This window comes from Pogona vitticeps, chromosome 5 (genome assembly GCF_051106095.1).
Source record: "Pogona vitticeps strain Pit_001003342236 chromosome 5, PviZW2.1, whole genome shotgun sequence".
Taxonomy (NCBI): Eukaryota; Metazoa; Chordata; class Lepidosauria; order Squamata; family Agamidae; genus Pogona; species Pogona vitticeps.
Window position 1 is genome coordinate 42,125,239 of NC_135787.1, and position 19,873 is coordinate 42,145,111.

General features: G+C 39.5%; 1 protein-coding gene across 3 annotated transcripts; it reads left to right on the forward strand.

Moving 5' to 3' along the window:
* Positions 1–48: 48 nt before the first annotated feature.
* On the forward strand, positions 49–19,631 carry REELD1 (reeler domain containing 1). 3 transcript variants are annotated; one of them, XM_020782990.3, is made up of 7 exons: positions 49–1,775; positions 2,819–3,035; positions 5,999–6,221; positions 10,034–10,206; positions 11,433–11,751; positions 12,352–12,415; positions 17,102–19,631. In XM_020782990.3, the coding sequence occupies exons 1-7, from the start codon at positions 1,764–1,766 to the stop codon at positions 17,747–17,749; spliced, it is 1,656 nt and encodes a 551-aa protein (XP_020638649.3). In that variant the 5' UTR covers positions 49–1,763; the 3' UTR covers positions 17,750–19,631. The 3 variants fall into 3 exon arrangements, with proteins under 3 accessions (XP_020638649.3, XP_072857699.2, XP_078250875.1); XM_073001598.2 differs by having other exon boundaries at positions 276–1,775; positions 2,898–3,035; XM_078394749.1 differs by lacking the exon at positions 49–1,775 and having other exon boundaries at positions 2,892–3,028.
* The last annotated feature ends 242 nt before the right edge of the window (positions 19,632–19,873 follow it).

Below are 19,873 nucleotides of genomic sequence, written 5' to 3' on the forward strand. Positions count from 1 at the left end.
AAATATGTCCTTCAAGTGTGTTTATTATTGTTTTGTGAGGGGTTTTTTTATGGAGGTGGTGAAAAATGTATATGGCTAGCAAGGTTACTGCATGCCTTCAGATCCTAAAGTGACACTTGGAAGGAGCTAATAAGTTTGTTTGAAAACATCTCTGTTAATAGAATGTTTCTTCTAAATCCATCACCCCCACTGCTCCATTTCACAATTGTATTACTCTGGTGGTTCAGTCTTGTCACAAGTATAAAGAAGAGCTTGTTTCAAAAGCCATGACCCAGATATGCATATACACTGCATTGCATGCACAGCCAAAGATAGCAGCTCTGGATTCACATTCCCATCTGCATTGCAGTGTGACTAGCACAGTCAGATACAAAATGTAGTGTGAATACAGGTAATATCAGATGTGTTACACCAAAGTGTTCTTTGTACCATTGTAAACTTCAACTTCATAGTTGTCTGTGGTTGAGCAGGAGGGGTGATGTTTTCTTGAATTGAAAAAAAAAATAAGCAACAGACTTAATCCTGTACAGTTAGGGGGATGATAATTTTCACTCCGCATTTTCATTCTATGCCTTAAGGCTCTTTGTAAACTAAACAAGATGGGGGGAAAGGAAAAGAAATGGAAGTTACCAAAATCTATATTTTGGATTATTCTGCCTAGCAATCAGTGGAGAGAGAATTAATTTGTAATGTTTGTTAATTATCCGGGGTGTATAGAGTAGACATCTAGCCTCATTGTTAGAAGATCCTAGCAGTCTTTCCCCTGAACAATAATTCTTCAACATGATCATTCTATATTTATATTCGAGCTGAAACATTTAAAAGCCAAATAGAACAGCCTTCTGACCTTGTAAGCATTAGAAATTTCAGCTTAATGAACTTTAAATATGTTGAGCTCTCACTTGGAGGCCTTGCTGCCTTCTCCCCAACTCTGATGTGCAGTTAATAGCATTGCAGAACAAGGACGTTTCTGTGATGGCACCAAACCTGTGAAACATGGCAGATCAAGATGGCCGTCTTCCAGAAAACTGAGTGACTGATTAAAACCTCATGTTTCTAATGCTCTGACCATTGCGGTACTTCACATGGTGTCTTTAAAATACACTTTTAAAATTCTTTTTAAAATAAGTTTTGCAAGGCCATTTGGCGATGCTTCTTATAGACAGCAGTAACCTCAGCTGGAGTTCTGCTTGTCAAACAGGATATGAACCAGAGTGAAACATACTTATTCCCAGATTCCGTTCCTTTGCAGATTACTGCTTTCATTCTAACATTCCCATACAAACCTGAGAGATTAAGTTTTCCGGACATCCTCCCCGGTGTGCAGAAGGAAGCTGTTCAGTCTTTGTTCTTAAGTGACAGACTGGATTGGAGATGGGAAAAAACAATCGTCTTCTACCTAAGATTTTCTGAAAAGACCCTGGATTCCATGGTCCTTTAACTGTGTTAATTTATGTAAGCACCTTTGGGAGCTTACTTCCCAGTAAATGTGTTGTACAAGATGGGATAATATGTTCTGTTTTCATTTCAGAAACCTGGTCCTGCTCTGTTTTGTTCTGTTTTTAAATAGAATGGGTAGCGTGTGAGGAAAACTAACATGATTAAAACTGGATTTAGACACTGAGAAAGTTCCTGTAGGTATTAAGTATTAGCAGTAACAGCTGCTGCGGTTCCCATTAGTGGAGGAGGCAAGGATTTTTTTTTCTTTAAAGGATGTTTGCATGCCATTCTGAAGGAGAAAAGTGCCGAGTATCTGAAGGAACATGTGCTCCAAGGTAAGTGATGGGCAATGTTAACAAAACAGGTACCTGATACCAAGAGGAGATTTTGCAAGGCAGAAATTAACTTGGAAAATGGAGGAAGTGGGAGACAAAATCAAGTACACTTGATAAGTCAGATAATTGGATGAATGTAAATATTTAATTTTTGGAGAGGAAATGCTGTAACATGGATAACACTGAAGGGCAGGAGGGTTAGCACGGTCCAAACCTGGTATTAATTTTTGGCTTGGCTTTCAAAGAGGAGTCCTTTTATGACCTCTTCAGAATGTAAATGGTTACAGAAATGAATTTGGAGAAGTTGCATTAGTCTAAACATTAGTCTTTGTCCATTTAAAATAAAGAAGCGAAGAAACAATTCCCTATTTTGTAGCCTGGTTGGACCACAGACACATTTTTGGGTATGACTTAAATTGCTAGATAGCATAATTTACATAGCAAATGACTGTGAGTGTCTAGAGATATTACTAAAATCGTTTCCCTTTCTATAGAAAGTGAGTTTGGCTGATAGGTAGGTCTAGCTTTTGTTTTGTTTGTTTTACATTAGTTCCCAGGAGGTAAGGACTGAATGCTGAGGAAAATGTTATTTTCTTTCAAGGGATGCATTAGCTAGGTTAACATTCTCTGTACAGTCAGGGAATCTGGAAGCTTCTGCTGCCCACTGCCAGCTCACATTTTGCAACACAGCCACAGAGTCAGACAGTATATGTACTGCCTACTTGCTGTCAGCCAGACGTGCACTGGCACAGCATTTTAGGTCATAACCTTGCCAGGATGTCTGTCTTTTTTTTTCTAAACTGTTCCAGAATAAGTCAAAGCCTGCTTTGTTCTCAAAATGTCTTATTTTGTGAACTAACCAGGGCAATGCTACATGGATGATTAAACTGTCCTTTCCAGCAGCCTAAATCTTTTAAAAACTTGGGTTTCAACTAAAGCAGGAATTCAAAGATGTCATTGGTGTCACTTCATACATACTGCATTTTTTTAATGTAGAAGTTGTTACTGTCTTTTTAGTCTAAATGCTTTTTTCCCCCTGACAGATAAAGGATGAGATGGAAGTCCAGGCACTGCTTGTTGCGTGGACATTTATAACCCTGTGCTTGGTTTCATACACTGCAGCATTTTCCCATGGTGCCAGTCTTTCAGCATGTACTGACATGAGGCCGAAACATATCAGGGCTCATCTTCAGAATCCACAAAATAACTATATTACCATCCACACCAATATGTCCTTTTTTCCAGGTGACAAGGTACCAGGTAAAGAGTAATTACAGGTTTTTTTTTGGGGGGGGGAGGGCAAATGCAGAGGGCTGTGTATCAGTTTATTTCAAGGTTATAGACTAGCATTTCTTACCTTTTTGCACTCTAACCACAATTCTTATCCCATCCTAGCGGAATCTGTAGCCTAATAGAACTAAGGGGAAACAAGGGTAAGGGATGCCTGCTCTACATCATGCATTGGCTGTGTCTTAATCATTTATGCTAATGTTAGTACTGGGAAACGAGGTCTTCTGCTATGGAAGATAGCCGGCATGTGTCAGAGTTCCCCTTGCTTTCCAAATGTAGGAAATCAGAACAGAATGAGCTGAGGAGTGAATAAAAGGTAATGAGCAGCAGAGCTTTAACTAACTAGCATACCATCATCTCCCACTCATGCTATCCTGACTCCTGAGCCATGGGTGCAAGCCTGTAGGAAAAAAAGAAAAGAAAAAACTAGCATTCCCCCAAATAAAGAGAAACTCCATGCTTTGAAAAAGGGGTGGGGGATGAATAGGGCTGGAAGTGTTGCTGTTTTATTTTCCTAACACCACTACAGCAATGTTTAGATTTTGGCATCTCTATCATTTGGTCCTTGAGGCAAAATCCTAGTTGCTCCACCTGCTTACAGCCGAGAAGCAGATGGAATAGACATACTGTAGAGCGCAGACAGAGTTCCGACTCCTGTCCTCTGAAGATGCCGGCCACAGAGACTGGCAAAATGTTAGGAAGAACAACCTTCAGAACATGGCCAAAGAGCACGAAAAACCCACAACAACCATACTTACAGTACATTGGCATTCTTTTACGTACAAGCAATGACTGAATGTTAAGAATGAGAAGCCATTACATAGGTGGTAAGCTGGGACCATCATGCTTGATGGGGCATCATGGCCCACAGTTTTCTCTAGCAGCCAGACAGGTTTGGATTTCTTATTTCATGCTCAGCAAAGGACAAAGGCCCATTTGCTTCTGTTCTGTGGTTGTCGTTAGGGTTGCTAGGTGTCGGGAAGCTGACCGAAATCTCAGCAAACTGTTATACTACTTTGTCTCTCCCAGCAGAGGAACAAATCTCAGCATGAGTGGTTCTGATGTAAGAGAAAGTTGTATTTTGAAAATCTGTTTTATAGTTTTTATATAATTTTAAAAACAATCATCATTCTTTTAAAATTTTAATTAGTTTTAATTATTTGTGGATTTTAACATTTCTTTTGTAAGCCATTTTGGGGTCCGTGAAAGAGGAGAAAGGTAGGATAGAAAATATACAAATAAATTTTTGTGTGGGAGATAATTTTAAAGGCTGGGCACTCAGCAGCTTGGCATGAAGGTAGTACTATGTGTGTGGTGCCTGTACAGCATTGGCATCCAGTGCAACACTTTATGCAGAATTATTACTGACTGACTGAAACCTTACATTGCCCCCTTCAGTAGTATGTCAAGAGGTGCTAACAATAATGGACACAATAAGATAATATAGCACCAAATAAGGTAATATAGCACTAAATCAACTTCATCAATGCCACCGCTTGGCCTAAATGATGGCTAAAATCAAGGGAAAGTTTTCTGTACACATCTCAAATTCCGAATATCAAACCAGAAGAGGCTAGGTTAAATTTATGGAGAGTGGAAACAACACATCTTGCCAAATGGGTGAATGCCGATGGGTATTTTTTCCACCAGGACAAGATTCTGGCTGGACCATCTGGAAGTCCCTTAATAAACTTCAAAGTGCACTAGGAAGGTCAAAGAACAATGCTTTTAAATGGAGCTACTTGGATACAGGACAATCTTTCTGTGAATGTGGAGAAATTCAATCGATGCAGCAATTATATACATGCAATTTATGCCGAACCACCTGTACTAAAGCAGATCTAGTAAATGGCCAAGATAACACTATTGAGGTAGCCTACTTCTGGTAAAAAAAACATAATCATTTTAAGATTTCTAATTTATTTGAACTTTATTTTTGATATATATTCATAATCTTAAATTGTGCAATGCTCTGATATGAATAAAGAAATAATCAGCATTTGTCAAAGCCAGGAAATAAATAATGGGGTTGGGGAGTGAAGTAGGGAATGTATGCATTGAGCCATTTGAAGAAAAGTAGGTAGTGGTGTGCCAGGATTACAATTCATGAGCCTTCTTGTTGCAGTAGGACTGGCGGTAGGAGTACAGGCCCTGGGGGGGGGGGCGGGGATTCTTATGGCCTAGCATTGAGACTTCCACAAACCCCAGCAGCAGTGTAGGGCTTGAAAAAACTCTGGGAAAACAGTACATATATCTATAAAATTTTACTAGTGTACTCAAACTATGAAATGGGTCATTTCCCCTAATCTTTCCTCTAAAAATGCAGGCTAGAACAAAAGCTATCTTCTCCTAAGTGCTTAATTCTATGATAATATGGTACATACAAATAAGTTTAATGTGCTTGGTTTGAAGCTTAAGCTTCATGTAATTAAATCTGAAGTTCATAAACAAGGAAGAGGTAGAAGACTGGTCTCTTGGATGAGTAACATCAGAGGCTGGTTGCTCCTTAACAGGGAACAGCTAATACATGTAGGGTGAGATAGCTGCAGATACGCTATTATGGCAACTGAGAAAACTCCCAGAAAGAGGGAGACGTGCATAATGACTCTGTTGGAAACATACCAATTTGCACATAAGTACATATTTTTAAAAATCTCTTTGTTTCCCCCAACTTGTTAAATTTTTATCTTAACTTCGTTACCAATATAATGTGTTATATCTACCTTGGGCAGGTAGAACCAGAGCTGGTTAGGGAGGGATTAAGCAAACAACGCAGGAGGCATACATTAATATAAAACAAGAATTATAAATGGAAAATGTAATACCAGTCACATTTCCCATGATGGAATATAGACGCAAAGTGTCTGCAGTGCACATGCTAAAATGTCCTTCCAAAGGCTTATGTACCTGTACCTCTTTCTCTTTGTTTCCAGTCACAGTTCGGAGCACACGTGATTTTATGGGTTTTATGCTTCAAGCTCGCAGGGTGTCGAATGATCAAATTGCTGGCACTTTTGTATACATCCCTCCTGGCTCCAAACTACTGACTTGTTTTGAAGATGGTGACACTGTCACCCATTCAGATAAGTCACTGAAGAGAAACTTGTCCTTTGTGTGGAAAGCACCGGATCAGCCCATTGGAGACGTCAGGTTCTTGTAAGAATCTTTTGATTGCTCGTGTTGCTGTGTTCCCCACCGCTCTCTCTCCCAAGGAGGTCTTCTCGTAAGGCAGCCGATGGAAGATCCTTAGCTGGTTCTTTGCAGTATTAACTGCGAAAGAAAGTAAATGTGTGACGTGATTCCCCTATGCGAAATCACAGCTCTGCAAGCTTGTTTTATACAAACACACATGCTATTGACTTGATCATGGTCATCTGTAAGTGAAGCTTCATGAACTGGAAATTAGCTCCTGATTAACTTGACATGGGCTTGCACCAGTGCTAATTAGGAGCAAAGCTTGAAAAGGTGATGTTGGACTACAGTTGCCAGAACCCCCAGCCAACATGGCTAGTGATGATTGTAAAAGCAGCCAGCAGGGTTCTGGGAGTTCCAGCCCGAGTTGTGGCCATTTTTTTTCTGATTGTGCTATATCATTGTTCCAGTAACCCTTAGGTTCCAAATTGGTTCAAAACTGGCTTTCCATATGCATTTCTGATAACTGATTCTGTGCAATAGCAATCACATTGTATAACCACAGCAGGAATAATATAAAACTAAAATAATTCAATAATTCAAAAAACCTTCAGTTTATGAATATGGAATATGCTTCTGTACACGTGATCCAAAAAGTCAGGAAATCGCCCAGTATTACTGCATATATATCGTGCTTGTGTTGCCGGCAGGAAAAATCAGGCCAAGCTTTACACAGCAAAGGGCGGTCTGAATGTTGAAAACATCAATAGCAGCAGCCAAGATGGTCTACAGCAGTGGCCCCCAACCTTGGGGCTACAGATGTTCTTGGACTACAACTCCCAGAAGCCTTCACCACCACCTCTGCTAGCAAGGATTTCTGGGAGTTGTAGTCCAAGAACATCTGGAGGCCCAAGGTTGGGGACCACTGGTCTACAGGGAATGCTCTTCAGCTCACTCCCATTCACAAACTGACTCCACACCGGGAGTGGGGGGAGGTCACAGAAGCTGACTCCTTTTTTCCATCATCTAATCACTTCTCATCCAAACATAAAGCAATTGTCTGGATTGTTTTTCAACAAGTGTGAATGGTAGTGAGCAGAAGAATAAAGTGTAAAGGAAGCCGCAGCTGTTAGTTTGCAAGAACTTAATGGAAAAGACAATATTGCTTGGAAGGGGAAGCAGGAAGAGAAGACAACCAAGATATCCTCGGTTTGCAAGAGCTGAGCAGAGATCTTAATGATAGGACATTTTGTAAGTCAGTTATTGATATACTGTAGAGTGAGAAAGGGGGGCTTTACCTCCATTCTGTCTCCTTAACATTTACCCCAATTATCTCCTCTCACACTGCAGCAGTCCTTGGCTGCTGTTGCTGCTGTTTCCTTACTTGTGAGTAAACCAGGCAAAACTTGCTTTGAGATCATTCCCAGCCACAAAGCAGCCCCCCCCAGTAATTTCACAGCTTAAATGAGTGAATTGCTGAATATTATTCTCTGTTTTAAAAAATACCTCTTTAAATATTTAAATATTTTCACAGGATGGAGTTAAACATGTTTGCCAGGAAGGAATTAACTATTTTCTTTCACAGCTGTTGAATGGGCTTTTGAGTGGCAGGGTATAAAGTTCAATCCATATAGAATGTTGGCAAGTTATAAGAGAAAGCCTGTAAACTCATAGGTTATGTTGCTTTTAAAATCACTACTTTGAAACTGTAAGTTAGAACCATGAATTACTCAATTGTCTCAAAAAAAAAAAAAGGAAAGGAAAGGAAAGAAAACAAAAAGCAGGAGTCAGGGGCCATTTTCTTTCCAGGCATGCAAATTTGGTCTTATCAATGTATTTGATCTGTTTAAAACCAGCTAGTTCCAGGCCATTTGGTTCTCCGTGGGATAAAAAACAGTGTTACTTAAAAAAAATCATAACTAGAAAAATCTGCCCATATGTCCCCAAATTTGTTAGAGAGCAAGAGTAGACTTTCTGATACAGTACATGCATACATGCATACATGATTTGTTACTGATCCAAGATCCCGTTTCATAGTTATATTTTTTTATTTGTGGCACCCCTATTTGTTGAGTTAGGTTATGGAATGCTCAATGCTGCTGCCACACAATAGCTTTTGTTGCACCCTTGTGAAGCAATATCACTATCAAAAATAATTTATTTGGGGGGAAACATCTTCTTGCAGAGGACAATTGTAGAAAGAGAGAAGAATTAGTGAGGGGGTGATTGAAACAATACCAGGAAGGTTTTTATAAGCAGTTAAAATCCTATGTACTGTCTTAGCAAGTAAAGAGCATGTGAATAATAAATACGCTGATAGAAATTGCTGCTGCCAGGCTTCATTGTATAATAACCAAACAGTACAGTACTTAGGTTTTGAATAATTCACTGTTTTTCCCCATGCAGAATTGCTGTTGTATTCCTGTAGACTAGGTTTTGTTTAGTTTCTTAAGTAAAAAAGAATATAAAAGTATTATACCTGTATAAATGTTTACTTTCTTAAAATTTAAGTATAAATTGGGGAAATACAAACTGAGAGGAAGAATAGGTTCACACATTTGTCAGCTTTGATTTGGTCAATATACATGCCAAAAGTAGCATTTAAAAAACTGGAGGACTTTTATTTTGTTTTTGTAAATATACCATAAGGTTGTTATCCTGAATGCACTTGATAGAGCACCAGCACTGAACACTACTGAACATGCTGACTTTCATGTAGGATTGAATTGTATGCAGCTTGAGCATGAAGTCATGATATTTCTGCCCATATGATAAGCCCTCACTTTGAAATAACCAGGGAGGCTGTTGTGGAGCCTTACCACTGACCATTCCATGCAAACACAGGAGCCCTACCAGAGAAAAAGGTGATCACCCTTATCTCAGTTAAGTCAGGAATTCAAATGATTTTTTTGTTGTTGTTTAGTTGTTATGGCGTGTCCGACTCTTTGTGACCCCATGGACCAGAGCACGCCAGGCCCTCCTATCTTCCACTGCTTCCCGAGTTTGGTCAAATACAGTTCAATATAATAAGCATTAACTATCTCTGATACAGTGTTCACTTGATAATGTGGCCAATGTTGACGGGGTGGGGGAATATTTCCATCTTGGCTTCTCTTTCTTGGTGAGATACCTTATTTTTGGCAAGATAGCTCTGGTAATCCGAAGACTATATGGTCTATATTTTTTTTTAAAAGCCAAACTACAGGAGAAATTGATAATCCTTGCCCCTAGCTGCCCTAGAGAGCATCCGTGTATTATATAAATGTACAGATTCGGACATCTTCAGTACCCTCCAAGAATATTTCGGTTACTTTTACCTATTTTATAAAATCAGACTTGTTTGTAAGGAGATATATCTTACATAATAGACAAGATAATTGGTATCAGATGGCTGTGGACTAAAAAAAATGTACATGGTTTACATGAAGTATACATACTTTGTTTCAGTTTAAAAAAATTATATGAAGACTTGGTTTCCTTATCATTCTTGACTGTGGCTTCCAGCCTTAACTAAAGTTTTCCAAATGGAACTATTTTTGTCAAAACTAACATTAATTTTTTAAAAGCTGATTAAATTAAGAGAGCACGCTCCCTGAACAGTGTTTTGATTAGCTATAACTGTTAGTGACTTTACTTACAGCCCTTTCACTAAGGTTTCAGTTTATTGGTTGTAGTTTCAAAATAAAAACATGTTGTGGGTTCATCCTTTAATGTGCTTTGCGCTAATTCTGTTTGTAGATTTTTTTAAAAATTCCCTTTGATTTTCCAAATGTTCTGATGATTTATTAATCGTACAGAATGACTAAATCCTTGTTTCAAATACTTTTTAAAAACAGTTTATCAGTCGTCCAGTCGTACTTTGTTTACTGGGCAAGGATTCAGTCTTCTATTGTGTCTCAACAAACGCAAAACAGAACTACTGCTGAAAGTACTGTAGCTTCCATCACTATAAAGCCAACACGTCTTCAAACACTTAATGATTTAAAAGGATCATTTCCTTCAGACAAAGGTAGGTTATTTTCTGCTGCCATTTTTTCCAGTCATTCATGTGCTCCCCTTTCTACATTGATTCCCATTTCTATTTTCATATCTGTCATGTGCCTCATCAAAGCCACAAGGCTTCCCTCTTACATTGGATTCTAACTTCATTGACTTCAAAAGGAAGTTCCACCAACATCAGTGATCTGCATTGTCCCAATACTTATCCTAAGATGGGTGTTTAGGATTCAATTCACACTTTACTGTAAAGTCAATGGATTTTAACAATCAGGTTACCAATTTTTTTTAATACTGATTAGTTTGGGATAAGTTCGTCTCAGGTCTTGAATGTGAAGCATAAAAGTGTCCCACAATGGACTTCACAGACCAAACTACTGCTATGATGTATGAAATCTTCTCTTTTGGATATTTCAGTGCAAATGGCAAATGAGAAAGGCTTCCCATCCTTCTGTTTCTTCATAACAAGTAGAAATAGAATTTGGGCCTACAAACTACTATCGCCAAAACATTACAAAGAAGACGAGCTTTCAAGTTTTCCAGAACTTTTCTTCTGACTTTAATAGTACAAAATCTGGGGCTAAAGTACAAAAATATGGTCAGATGTCGAGGTATCAGTTTACAGTCTTTCCCTCCTTTGTAGACAAAAGCCTGTAATCCCTGTGGCTATCTATGCCCGTTTGGCCTTTACTGATTCCGGAGGTCACTGCGTGTGTTTGAGTCAGGCCCTGGAGAAGTTACTTTTTGACAAGCCTAACAGGGAGTTTCTGGGCATTATAGCTGGGGGGGCGGGGAAGAAATTTTTCCAGACTGGATTTTGTACTAAACAGCTTGAGCCTCACCCATCATGAGGATTTTGTGAGCTGTAGTGCAATACGTCTAGTACTCACCAATTTGGGACCAGCTAAATGATTTAAATGGACTAGTGATCTGATGGCATGAATATGGCATATTGCACTGCTTGTAGGCAGTAATGTGGCTTGAAGAGAGTGAAATTATTTGCTTTAGTACAGTAACATGATTAATGCATCATAATCATGCCCTGTCTGTGAGCTTCTGAAGAGTCATTTAAGTGTGCATTTCTGACCTAGTAAGTTAGTGCTTGTGTCCTCCTAACAAATATGATAATGGGTTGGGGATGTAAAAGATTTATGTAAAATAAGCACTTTCCACCTTCTCAAAATTTTTTGCTCATATTCTCAGTGTTACATTTTTCATATTTTGCTCTGCTCCCTCTAGAAAGTTTTATACCTGGCATCTTCTTAACTCAGTTTCAAAGATCTTCATTGAGCAGCCTGTCTGGGATTGCAGCAACATTGATTTCGGATCCAGCTTATGGTGAACGACAAGTCTCTTTGTCTGAGCCCCGTGACAATGGAAGATTTTTGCCTGAATCCCTCACAGAGTCAGTCACTTCACATGCCATCAGATCTAGTGGAGAAAAACAAGTTAATGGAAGTGGCACAGATGACAATCTCACACTGGAGTCCTCACTTCAGTTCCAGAACCTCAGCGTCACTGCACGAGATTATTCCTCTCATCGTAGCTCTTACAATGGGTACTGTGTTGACATCAAATTCTGTGTTATACACATAGTTCTTTCACTAAGGTTTAAGAAGATGGAATTTGCCAAACATGACATAGCCCTATGAGGTTCTGTGTGCTGAATCTTGTACTCTCTTCTCTTACATATGTTTATGTTTTATGTTAAGTGTGCAAATAAGCCATTTAAGCTTGGAAGTTTGGAAAAGTTTTGGGGGGGTTTGGACTGTGCCTCCCAGAAATCAGAGATTCTGTGATTCATGGTCCAAAATAGAATAATTGTAAGCCAATTTGGTGATAATTTGGTGCCAGAGATGGCTACTGCATCTTGTCTAACGGAGAGCAGAGGCTATACAAATCCCAAAAAGAATAGAGTGAAAGTGTGGGGCATACTTACATCTAACTTACAACTCAGGGCCTGAATTTGGATTGAGTAGGCGAGAACTCACCAACAGAGAAGTACACATAGAAAGGACCACTAGTATATGGGAACCTTCCATGTATCTTCAACCAAACTTGAACACGTTTTCCAGTGGCAGCCAGAAATGAGCAGGTAGAATGCAACCTGAATAGTACGATGCCTAACTGAATGACACTTTCCTCCCCAACATTTTAGGACAGAAAATACTTCAACTCTTCCCACGTCACAAGTGTGTTTGATATGTAAAGAAGGCGTGGAGGTAAGCCCTAGAGACACACTTTTCAATGTGTTTTTGAGAAGGACCTTTGGCAACATACAGTAATGTGTCCACAGAATCGTTATGTATTCAGCATCATTTCAGAAACCCTAATGTGATGAAGTTAGAAATATTTATTTAAAGTCAGGCTGTACTCAGAGTGTTGTGTGTCTTAAAATATAATAAGAACAGCTGCAGTGACCCAACACAGAGCTAAACTGCACATATAACCTGCTATATCTATAAATACAATCTGTCATCGTGTGCACATTCAAATGGCTTATGAACCATTTTATTGCTTATCAGGAGAGTAATGACTATGATAATGACTTCATTTCTTATCATGAGAATAACGAAAGGATCACAAGTATCTATGCAATACTAATGTCACTGAGCTCAATGAGAATTTCTATCATGCTGTAATATGTATTTAAATTGTAAAGAGTGCAATGGTGTGGGCTTGAAAACATTCTACAATCACATTCTCTTTCCAGCCAGCCACTTTTATGGAAAATGAATTGACTTCCAAATCATAAGATGCTTGGACACACTTTCCCTTGTCTATTTGTGTGAGTGTGTGTGTGTGTGTGTGAATGCTGAATAATCTTGTAGATGATGTGATTCTTGTCTATGGAATATTTAGTTAAAGGGAATGGCCCGGCTGTTTGTCCCAGCAGAATAGACTCCTTTTGAGCTATACAGAATTCTTGTTTATACTACTTGACTGAAAAAGAAGTGTTTCCTACTCAAGAATTTGACTGGAAAAATCTGTTCTCTGGTTTTGGAGGGAAATAAGAGGTAAGACACTGACTCAGGCCACTGTTTCAAATATGCTACCAGATCCTAGGAAAATGCAAGCACTCCAGATGTTGCTGCACTACAGCTCTGCATAGGGCTCACTATTGGTCAAGCTTGCTGGGGCTCATGAGACGTGGCATTTGGCAGCATCTGGAGAGCTGCACTTTGCCCGTCCCTGTTAAAGGGAAATGCTGTTTGTAGCTGAAATAATTGGCGATAGGAATGCTCAGTCTCCTTGCCAAGATAGACATCCTTTGAACTGCAAAGAAGGTTTGTCTATATCTGAATGAAGAAGTGTTCTCTGATCAAAATCCTCTAAGCTAACACAAATGTCACTCACATTTTGGCTGCAAATTTCCTCAAGTTAAGAAATTACTGTAGACATTTATCAGATACATGCTGTGTCCTACAATTTAATATGCAACTAATAACATCTATGATGATTTCTTAATTTGGGGCAATTTGCCTGCAAAAGTTGCACTCTTTATGCTATGCTAGCATAAGGAGACTAAATGGATTTGGGCCTTTGTTATTTAAAAACCTGCCTTCCCTGACCCAGCATATAGAAACAGAGACTCCGATACAGGTTCCCTATTTTAGCTTTCTGGAATGTCTGGCATGAGTAGACTTAAAGTAATTTAAAGTCTCTTGATTAAGTATAGATTGGCAAAATGGATGAGTTTAATTAGTAGCAATCTACTTAGCGTTAAGATTTGCATGACACTGGATCAATTAGTTATCTGACTGTCTTCAGACATAGACATCATGCAGACCACAGAGCAGACACAACCAGGAGGAAGTGTATGAGGGAACTTTCTTTGCTTCAGGATTGTGTGTAAGGCTTCATTAACTACAAATTGCAAAATGTGGTATCCCCTCAAGTGTTTTGTAATGTATAATCTGAACTTTGTTGCACCGACCACCACTGTATAATTGACATCAATCAGAGCTGCTTGACCTCTTAAAGGTAAAGGTTCCCCTTGACAATTTGTCCAATCGTGTCCGACTCTAGGTGGCGGTGCCCATCTCCATTTCCAACCCATAGAGCTAGCGTTTTGTCTGCAGACAATCCTCCGTGGTCATGTGGCGAGCATGACTAGACAAAGAATGCCATTTACCTTCCCAATGAGATGGTACCTATTTATCTACTCGCATTTTTGCATTTTGCATGCTTTCGAACAGCTAGGTTAGCAGGAGCTGGGACAAGCGACAGGGGCTCACTCTGTTGCATGGATTTGATCTTACGACTGCAGGTCTTCTGACCTTGCAGCACAGAGGCTTCAGCGGTTTAACCCGCAGTGCCACCACGTCCCTCTTAACTGCTCTTAAACACAACTTTGTCCTTTTCAACCCTAAGCGATGCCAGCATTTTAGCCATAGTTTCCCTGCATTCTGTTGTTCAAGCCCAAGTTTTGTAGCTTTTCCACGACTACAGAAGAGTTGAGGGTAGTGCTGCAAAATGTGGGCTTCCTCCTACAAAAAACAAACATTGTTTTAGGTTTGAAAAGGATATCAGATTTTGGGATTCATCACTATCACAGGGTCACTGTAGTATAAAGCTAAAATCTGAAGGGATCTCCTCAGAAACACGCCACGTGAGCCCAGGGCTGCGGCGTTCTTGGTGGCAGGTGGAACAGGCCTGAAGGCTGACTGGTTAGCATCTGATTTTTTTAGTTTGGTATCTTGAGGCTTGACTGCTGTTCTCACAAATTCCGGTTAGAGGGCAGTAGATGCTCTGAAATCCATTTGAAGTTAAAAACCGAAAACTTGAAGTGAAGTCTGTGCACAGAGTGTTGTTGTCGGGTTTGTAGTACTTTCTCATGCAGGTGTCCCATGTTTATTGTGTTCTGTGTTTGGAATTCAGGTAGTACCATATAGGGAGACAGCTGTTGTTTCATATTCTGGTAGTCTCGTTTTCTTTTCTCTTAACTGGTACTGGCAGGGAGGCTCCTGCTGGAACTAACCTTCATGCTGCTGCAACTTTTACATGCCAGTATGCATCCATGCGCATCAGGAACTATGGGATATGTAGTTCATATAACTCCCAGTTGCCCTAACTGTGTGCTTCTGCAAGCCAGCACAGTGATGCCCATGGTTCAGCAGAGGCCTAGCAGGAAACGCTACAATATAATCAGAGAGGATTAGCGGAGGTCTCTAGGTCCCATTGCATTCCATATAACATCAGAATAAGGCTGAACTCAAATAATTTTGGTCCCTATTTACTGTACTTCTTTCCTTCTTTAATTTATTTCTCATGTTTCTCCCAAAAGGGACCTATTTTAGCTTGAAAGAAACATAAATAATGGAACAATTAAAAATAAGTGGCTGAAATCCTGTTGTTTAGCATAGTAAATTACAACTAGAGTAGGCTCGTTAAATCAAGGGAACCTATGGAGCAGTTGACTCAGCAAATCCCCACTGATTCAATGGGCCTACTGTAGTAGTGACTTACTACACTAAGCAACAGGGTTTCAGCCGATAAATTGCAACAATGAAAAATAATTAAATATATTAATCATTAAAAGTATTAAATAAGATTACCTTAAAACATTTTCAAAATTCACTTAAAAAGATTAAAAACAGCTCTGTCATTAAAACCCATTCCTTGCAGCAATTAGTTTGTTGGTTCTAACTTTGAACAAAATAATTAGATTGAGATAAATCTGTTTCATTCCAAACCAAGGTGAGGGCCTTGCCTATAGATAATTTATGGATCACAGTTTGTTTTATTCCTCCTGTGAAAGCTTCCTCTCTGGGTGTGGGAGTTTGCATGTCCACTGACTGGAGATGAATAGCAATAAAACTACCATCATCTATAGACTAGATCATAGGTTCTCAACCTTTGGTCTGTGGACTCCCGGGGGCCCACAGTGTCCTCACAGGGAGGTCTGTGCAGGCTTGAAGAAATGTTATGATATTTTGCAGTTAAAATAGAAAGCAAGGAAAAATGAATGAAAGCAAGCAAGCAATAAAAGGAAATGTAGGAGGGGAAAACTTAATTTTCCTTGCTTGTTTGTGTAAAATATGGCTTTTGCATACTGCCCTACATTAACAAGATTATGCAATTCCTAAAACAGTTGATAAGGAAATCAAATAGGCTTTTGTGTGGAAATGATCCAACTTAAGTGATTCTAGCCATTATTATTTGTGTTTCCCCTGTTGAGCATGGGGTACTTTAGTATCAAGTAATTCCAGGTCACTTTCTAGTTCATGCCTGACGAACAGGCTAATTGCTTCATGTCTCGGTAAAACCTTTCAGGCATTTATTAAGGGGGAGCAAAGAAGTGGGGTAAATGAATTATTCTGTGACATCCCATCTTACAAACTCTGAGCCAATGCCCAAAATAATGACCTTGTCATAAGGAAAACATCATCCTTCGCTATGGAGGTCACTAATGTGGTGACACAACATAACCTTGCCATTATCTCAGTGAGCTAAGATATCTTGCTAACAAGAATGCTGAATGCTGATCAATGTAACATTAGAAAGTACATTTTCTACCTTTCTTTCCATATCATTCAGTGTTGATCTGTGCAGAGCCAGGAAAATTTACCTTTTGAGGGGCAAAATCTCCCAGAATCACCCAGCCTACATGGCTAGTGGTCATAGAGAACAGGGATTCTGGGAATTATTGTCCAAGAAGTAACTTTTTCAGGTTCTGTCCTTTGAGTAGTTCTCAAGGAAAAAGTTGTGATTGTGGAGGAAAAAACTACCCTTTCAAAAAGGTTATAATTCTACCAGGTTAATGATTATTCTTGTCAGATGGTGATGACTGCCATATGTCCTGTGAAAAATGGGTTTGTGTCAGTGGGCTACAATTAAAGGACAATTGTAAATCCCCAGAAAAATAGGACCCGCTGTTCCAAATATTTATTTCTTTATGCTTTTAGGTGGTTTCTGCAAGTTCTAATCCATCAGTAAGCAAGTCTACACCACCCATTGCAGCTTCAATTCCGATCCATCTTTGGGAGCCAGCACTGTTTTCAGGAATGGGAAAACGACCAGAGCATTTAGCTAGAGAAGAAGACACTGATATCTACCAAAGTTTATCAGCAGCATCGATGCAGATGGCAGAGAAGCAGTCCATGACCCAGAATGTTTCAGCAAACTTCCTACCCCAGGCAGAAGTTACAACAGCTGGCCAGGAGAAAAGGTGGGGAAAGGATATTTCTGGAAACATTCTCATGAAGGTAACAAGGACAATACCCAAACCTGCTGTTTCTGGAAGAGGAGGAGGAGGAGGAGGAGAAAAGCCACAGAAAGGGTCCCAGCTTGTAGCAGCTCAGCTGGGCGTTCTCCTTGGATGTTCGGCTGTCTTCGGCATGGTCCTAGCCATTGGTTTACGGTGCATCCATTCCCAGTATTGTCACAAGCGAACGGAAGTGTCCTTTAGTGAACCAGAGAACAACGTCATTGCACTCCAAGAGAGTGGAGAGATGATGCATTTCAGAAAGATACGAGAAAACAGCTTTGTCCTGGTCCAGGCAGAGTACAACTGGATTAGCCCATCTGGGAATGGGAAAAAAGCTGTTATGTAGGACGCCTGCTAACTCATGTGATGCGTCCCCTCCCCCTGCTACCAGATAACAGGGGTAACTTCATCCATGAGCCTTTGGTAAAAATTAGCAGTAACACAGAGAATACAACAATGGTATATAATGACCCTCTAAGCAAATATACTCAGTGCTTTACTTGCAGGACATAAGCTGCTTAACTCCTTTACAGATGTTGTAAAATGTAGATGATCTTAATTTCAGATATCATGAAAATGTGAATAGACATTTTGTTCAAAGTGTTACACTTGGTGCAATTAATATTGCATACCTGCTCATTAAACAGAGCTGTAGTAGCCATTACATTTCCTTTGTTGCCTTAAGGTACCACCAGAAATAGAAATCCTTTTCTCGGCAGTTGAGTTTTGCCTCCCATTTAGTCTCCGAAACAAAGTTTCTGCCTTTGCTGTTGTTCTTTTCAGGCACACACAAGCCCTCACTTCACTTCTCACTTAGGTTGTGATGCCTTTGTTTTGGTGTGTGATGTTTCTCAAATCGGTCAAATGTTTGCCACTTCAGCTAACTTTCCTGTCAAGAAAAACAAAACAGAGCAATACTGGCAGTTAAGAGAATTGATCTGTGGCATGCAAGCACTGGCTGACTGTATTGTGAATTGATCTCCAGGAAGGAAACAAAGACACAGCAAATGCCACCTTGTGGGAGAGAAACATGGCTCCTCATCAGGTGCAAATGGAGAGAGAGAGAGAGCTTCTTTTGGCCATTTGCACCTTGATAAACTGCTTGGTTTAATCCCCGCAGCTGGCACATGCTTTGTTTTTCTCCTTCAGGTCAGTTTGATACAGCCATTGGAACCAGGATTTTACTGAAGAGTAGAAGCCCATTGTAGGAAGCTCCATTGATGCTTTTACCACAACTTTTGCAGCATTTAAGCATGCTTAATGTCACAAGGAAACTTTCTTCTGACACAAGCTGATGCCAGATTTACGGGAACCAGTTCAATGGCATTGGCTCAGAGTAATCTGGACAGTGGTGCCTTTTCTGGAACTTTTAACTGCTAATCTTCTTTTCTGGCTTCACTGACCGATCCATAATGGCAACTTCTCCCAAGGAGTCACTTTCAAACTCAGCTTGAAGCTGCATTTCCTAGCAACTGTAACCAAGGGAGCCATGTTCTATGCCCAAAAGAGAGCAGAAAAGCCAGGCATCTGGCCTGCTTAGCTACAAGACAACATCCCTTGCAGGTTACTCAGAGAACGAAAACATTAGAAAACACAACCAGGTGAACATAAATGATGCCTTCAGCCAGTCCGGTGAAGAATGAGCATGCACAGTGACCATGGAATGGTAGATTACAGTTTACTGGAAGGGGCATTTTTTAAAAAGCCACAAAGAGTTGGAATGGGAAGGAATGCTGTGGAAGAAGGCACAGATGCTTGGCTGGGTCACAACAGGAATATTCTACACTGCAATGTCATATTTTATTTCATTTTCATTTTCCCTACAGTGAAGCAAACTTCCACAGAGGATCATGGAACTTTTTCAATATAGTATACAATGTGCATACTCCTTCTTACTCAGAAAGGTTTAATTTATTGAAAATACTTATATCCAATATTTTGCGCTCAATATGAGAAAGTCAAAGCAGGCCACACATTTGATATTTTAACAATCAAATCAACTAAAAATAGATACATTTTTAGAGCACAAAGCAGCAGCTAATAGCACCAAAATATTGGTGAGGGGAAAGTTAGGGAAAACACAAGTGTCTGACAGTCTCTTCTTAAGACAGGCCATACAGTTTATGTTTCCTAAAATATTTTGAATAATGTTAAGTATGGATTTCAATTATGGCAAAGGATTTAGTTTAAAGATGGTAATTAAAAATGCTTCTTCAGAAATTAATAAAGTTACTAGTTTGTTTTTATTAGCAACCAGCTCTTGCGAACATTTCACTGGAAAATGATTCGGCTATCGAACAAACCATTCCTAGTACTGTATTGTGCAGCAGAACTCAGTAGAAAGCTTGCCAAAACAGAAAAGACTGCAAAATGCCTGCTCTAATAGCCATTATGGAAATATGGTGAGATAATTTGAATTTGATTTATAAGAAAAGTGACAAATCCAGTTATATATATTTAACATAATTTT

What these genes read in the sequence shown, in the direction of transcription:
- REELD1 (XM_020782990.3), top strand. An exon ending in ATTGGAGACGTCAGGTTCTT is followed by an intron (nt 6,222 to 10,033) that starts GTAAGAATCTTT and finishes TTTTAAAAACAG; the next exon opens with TTTATCAGTCGTCCAGTCGT. An exon ending in CATCGTAGCTCTTACAATGG is followed by an intron (nt 11,752 to 12,351) that starts GTACTGTGTTGA and finishes CCAACATTTTAG; the next exon opens with GACAGAAAATACTTCAACTC.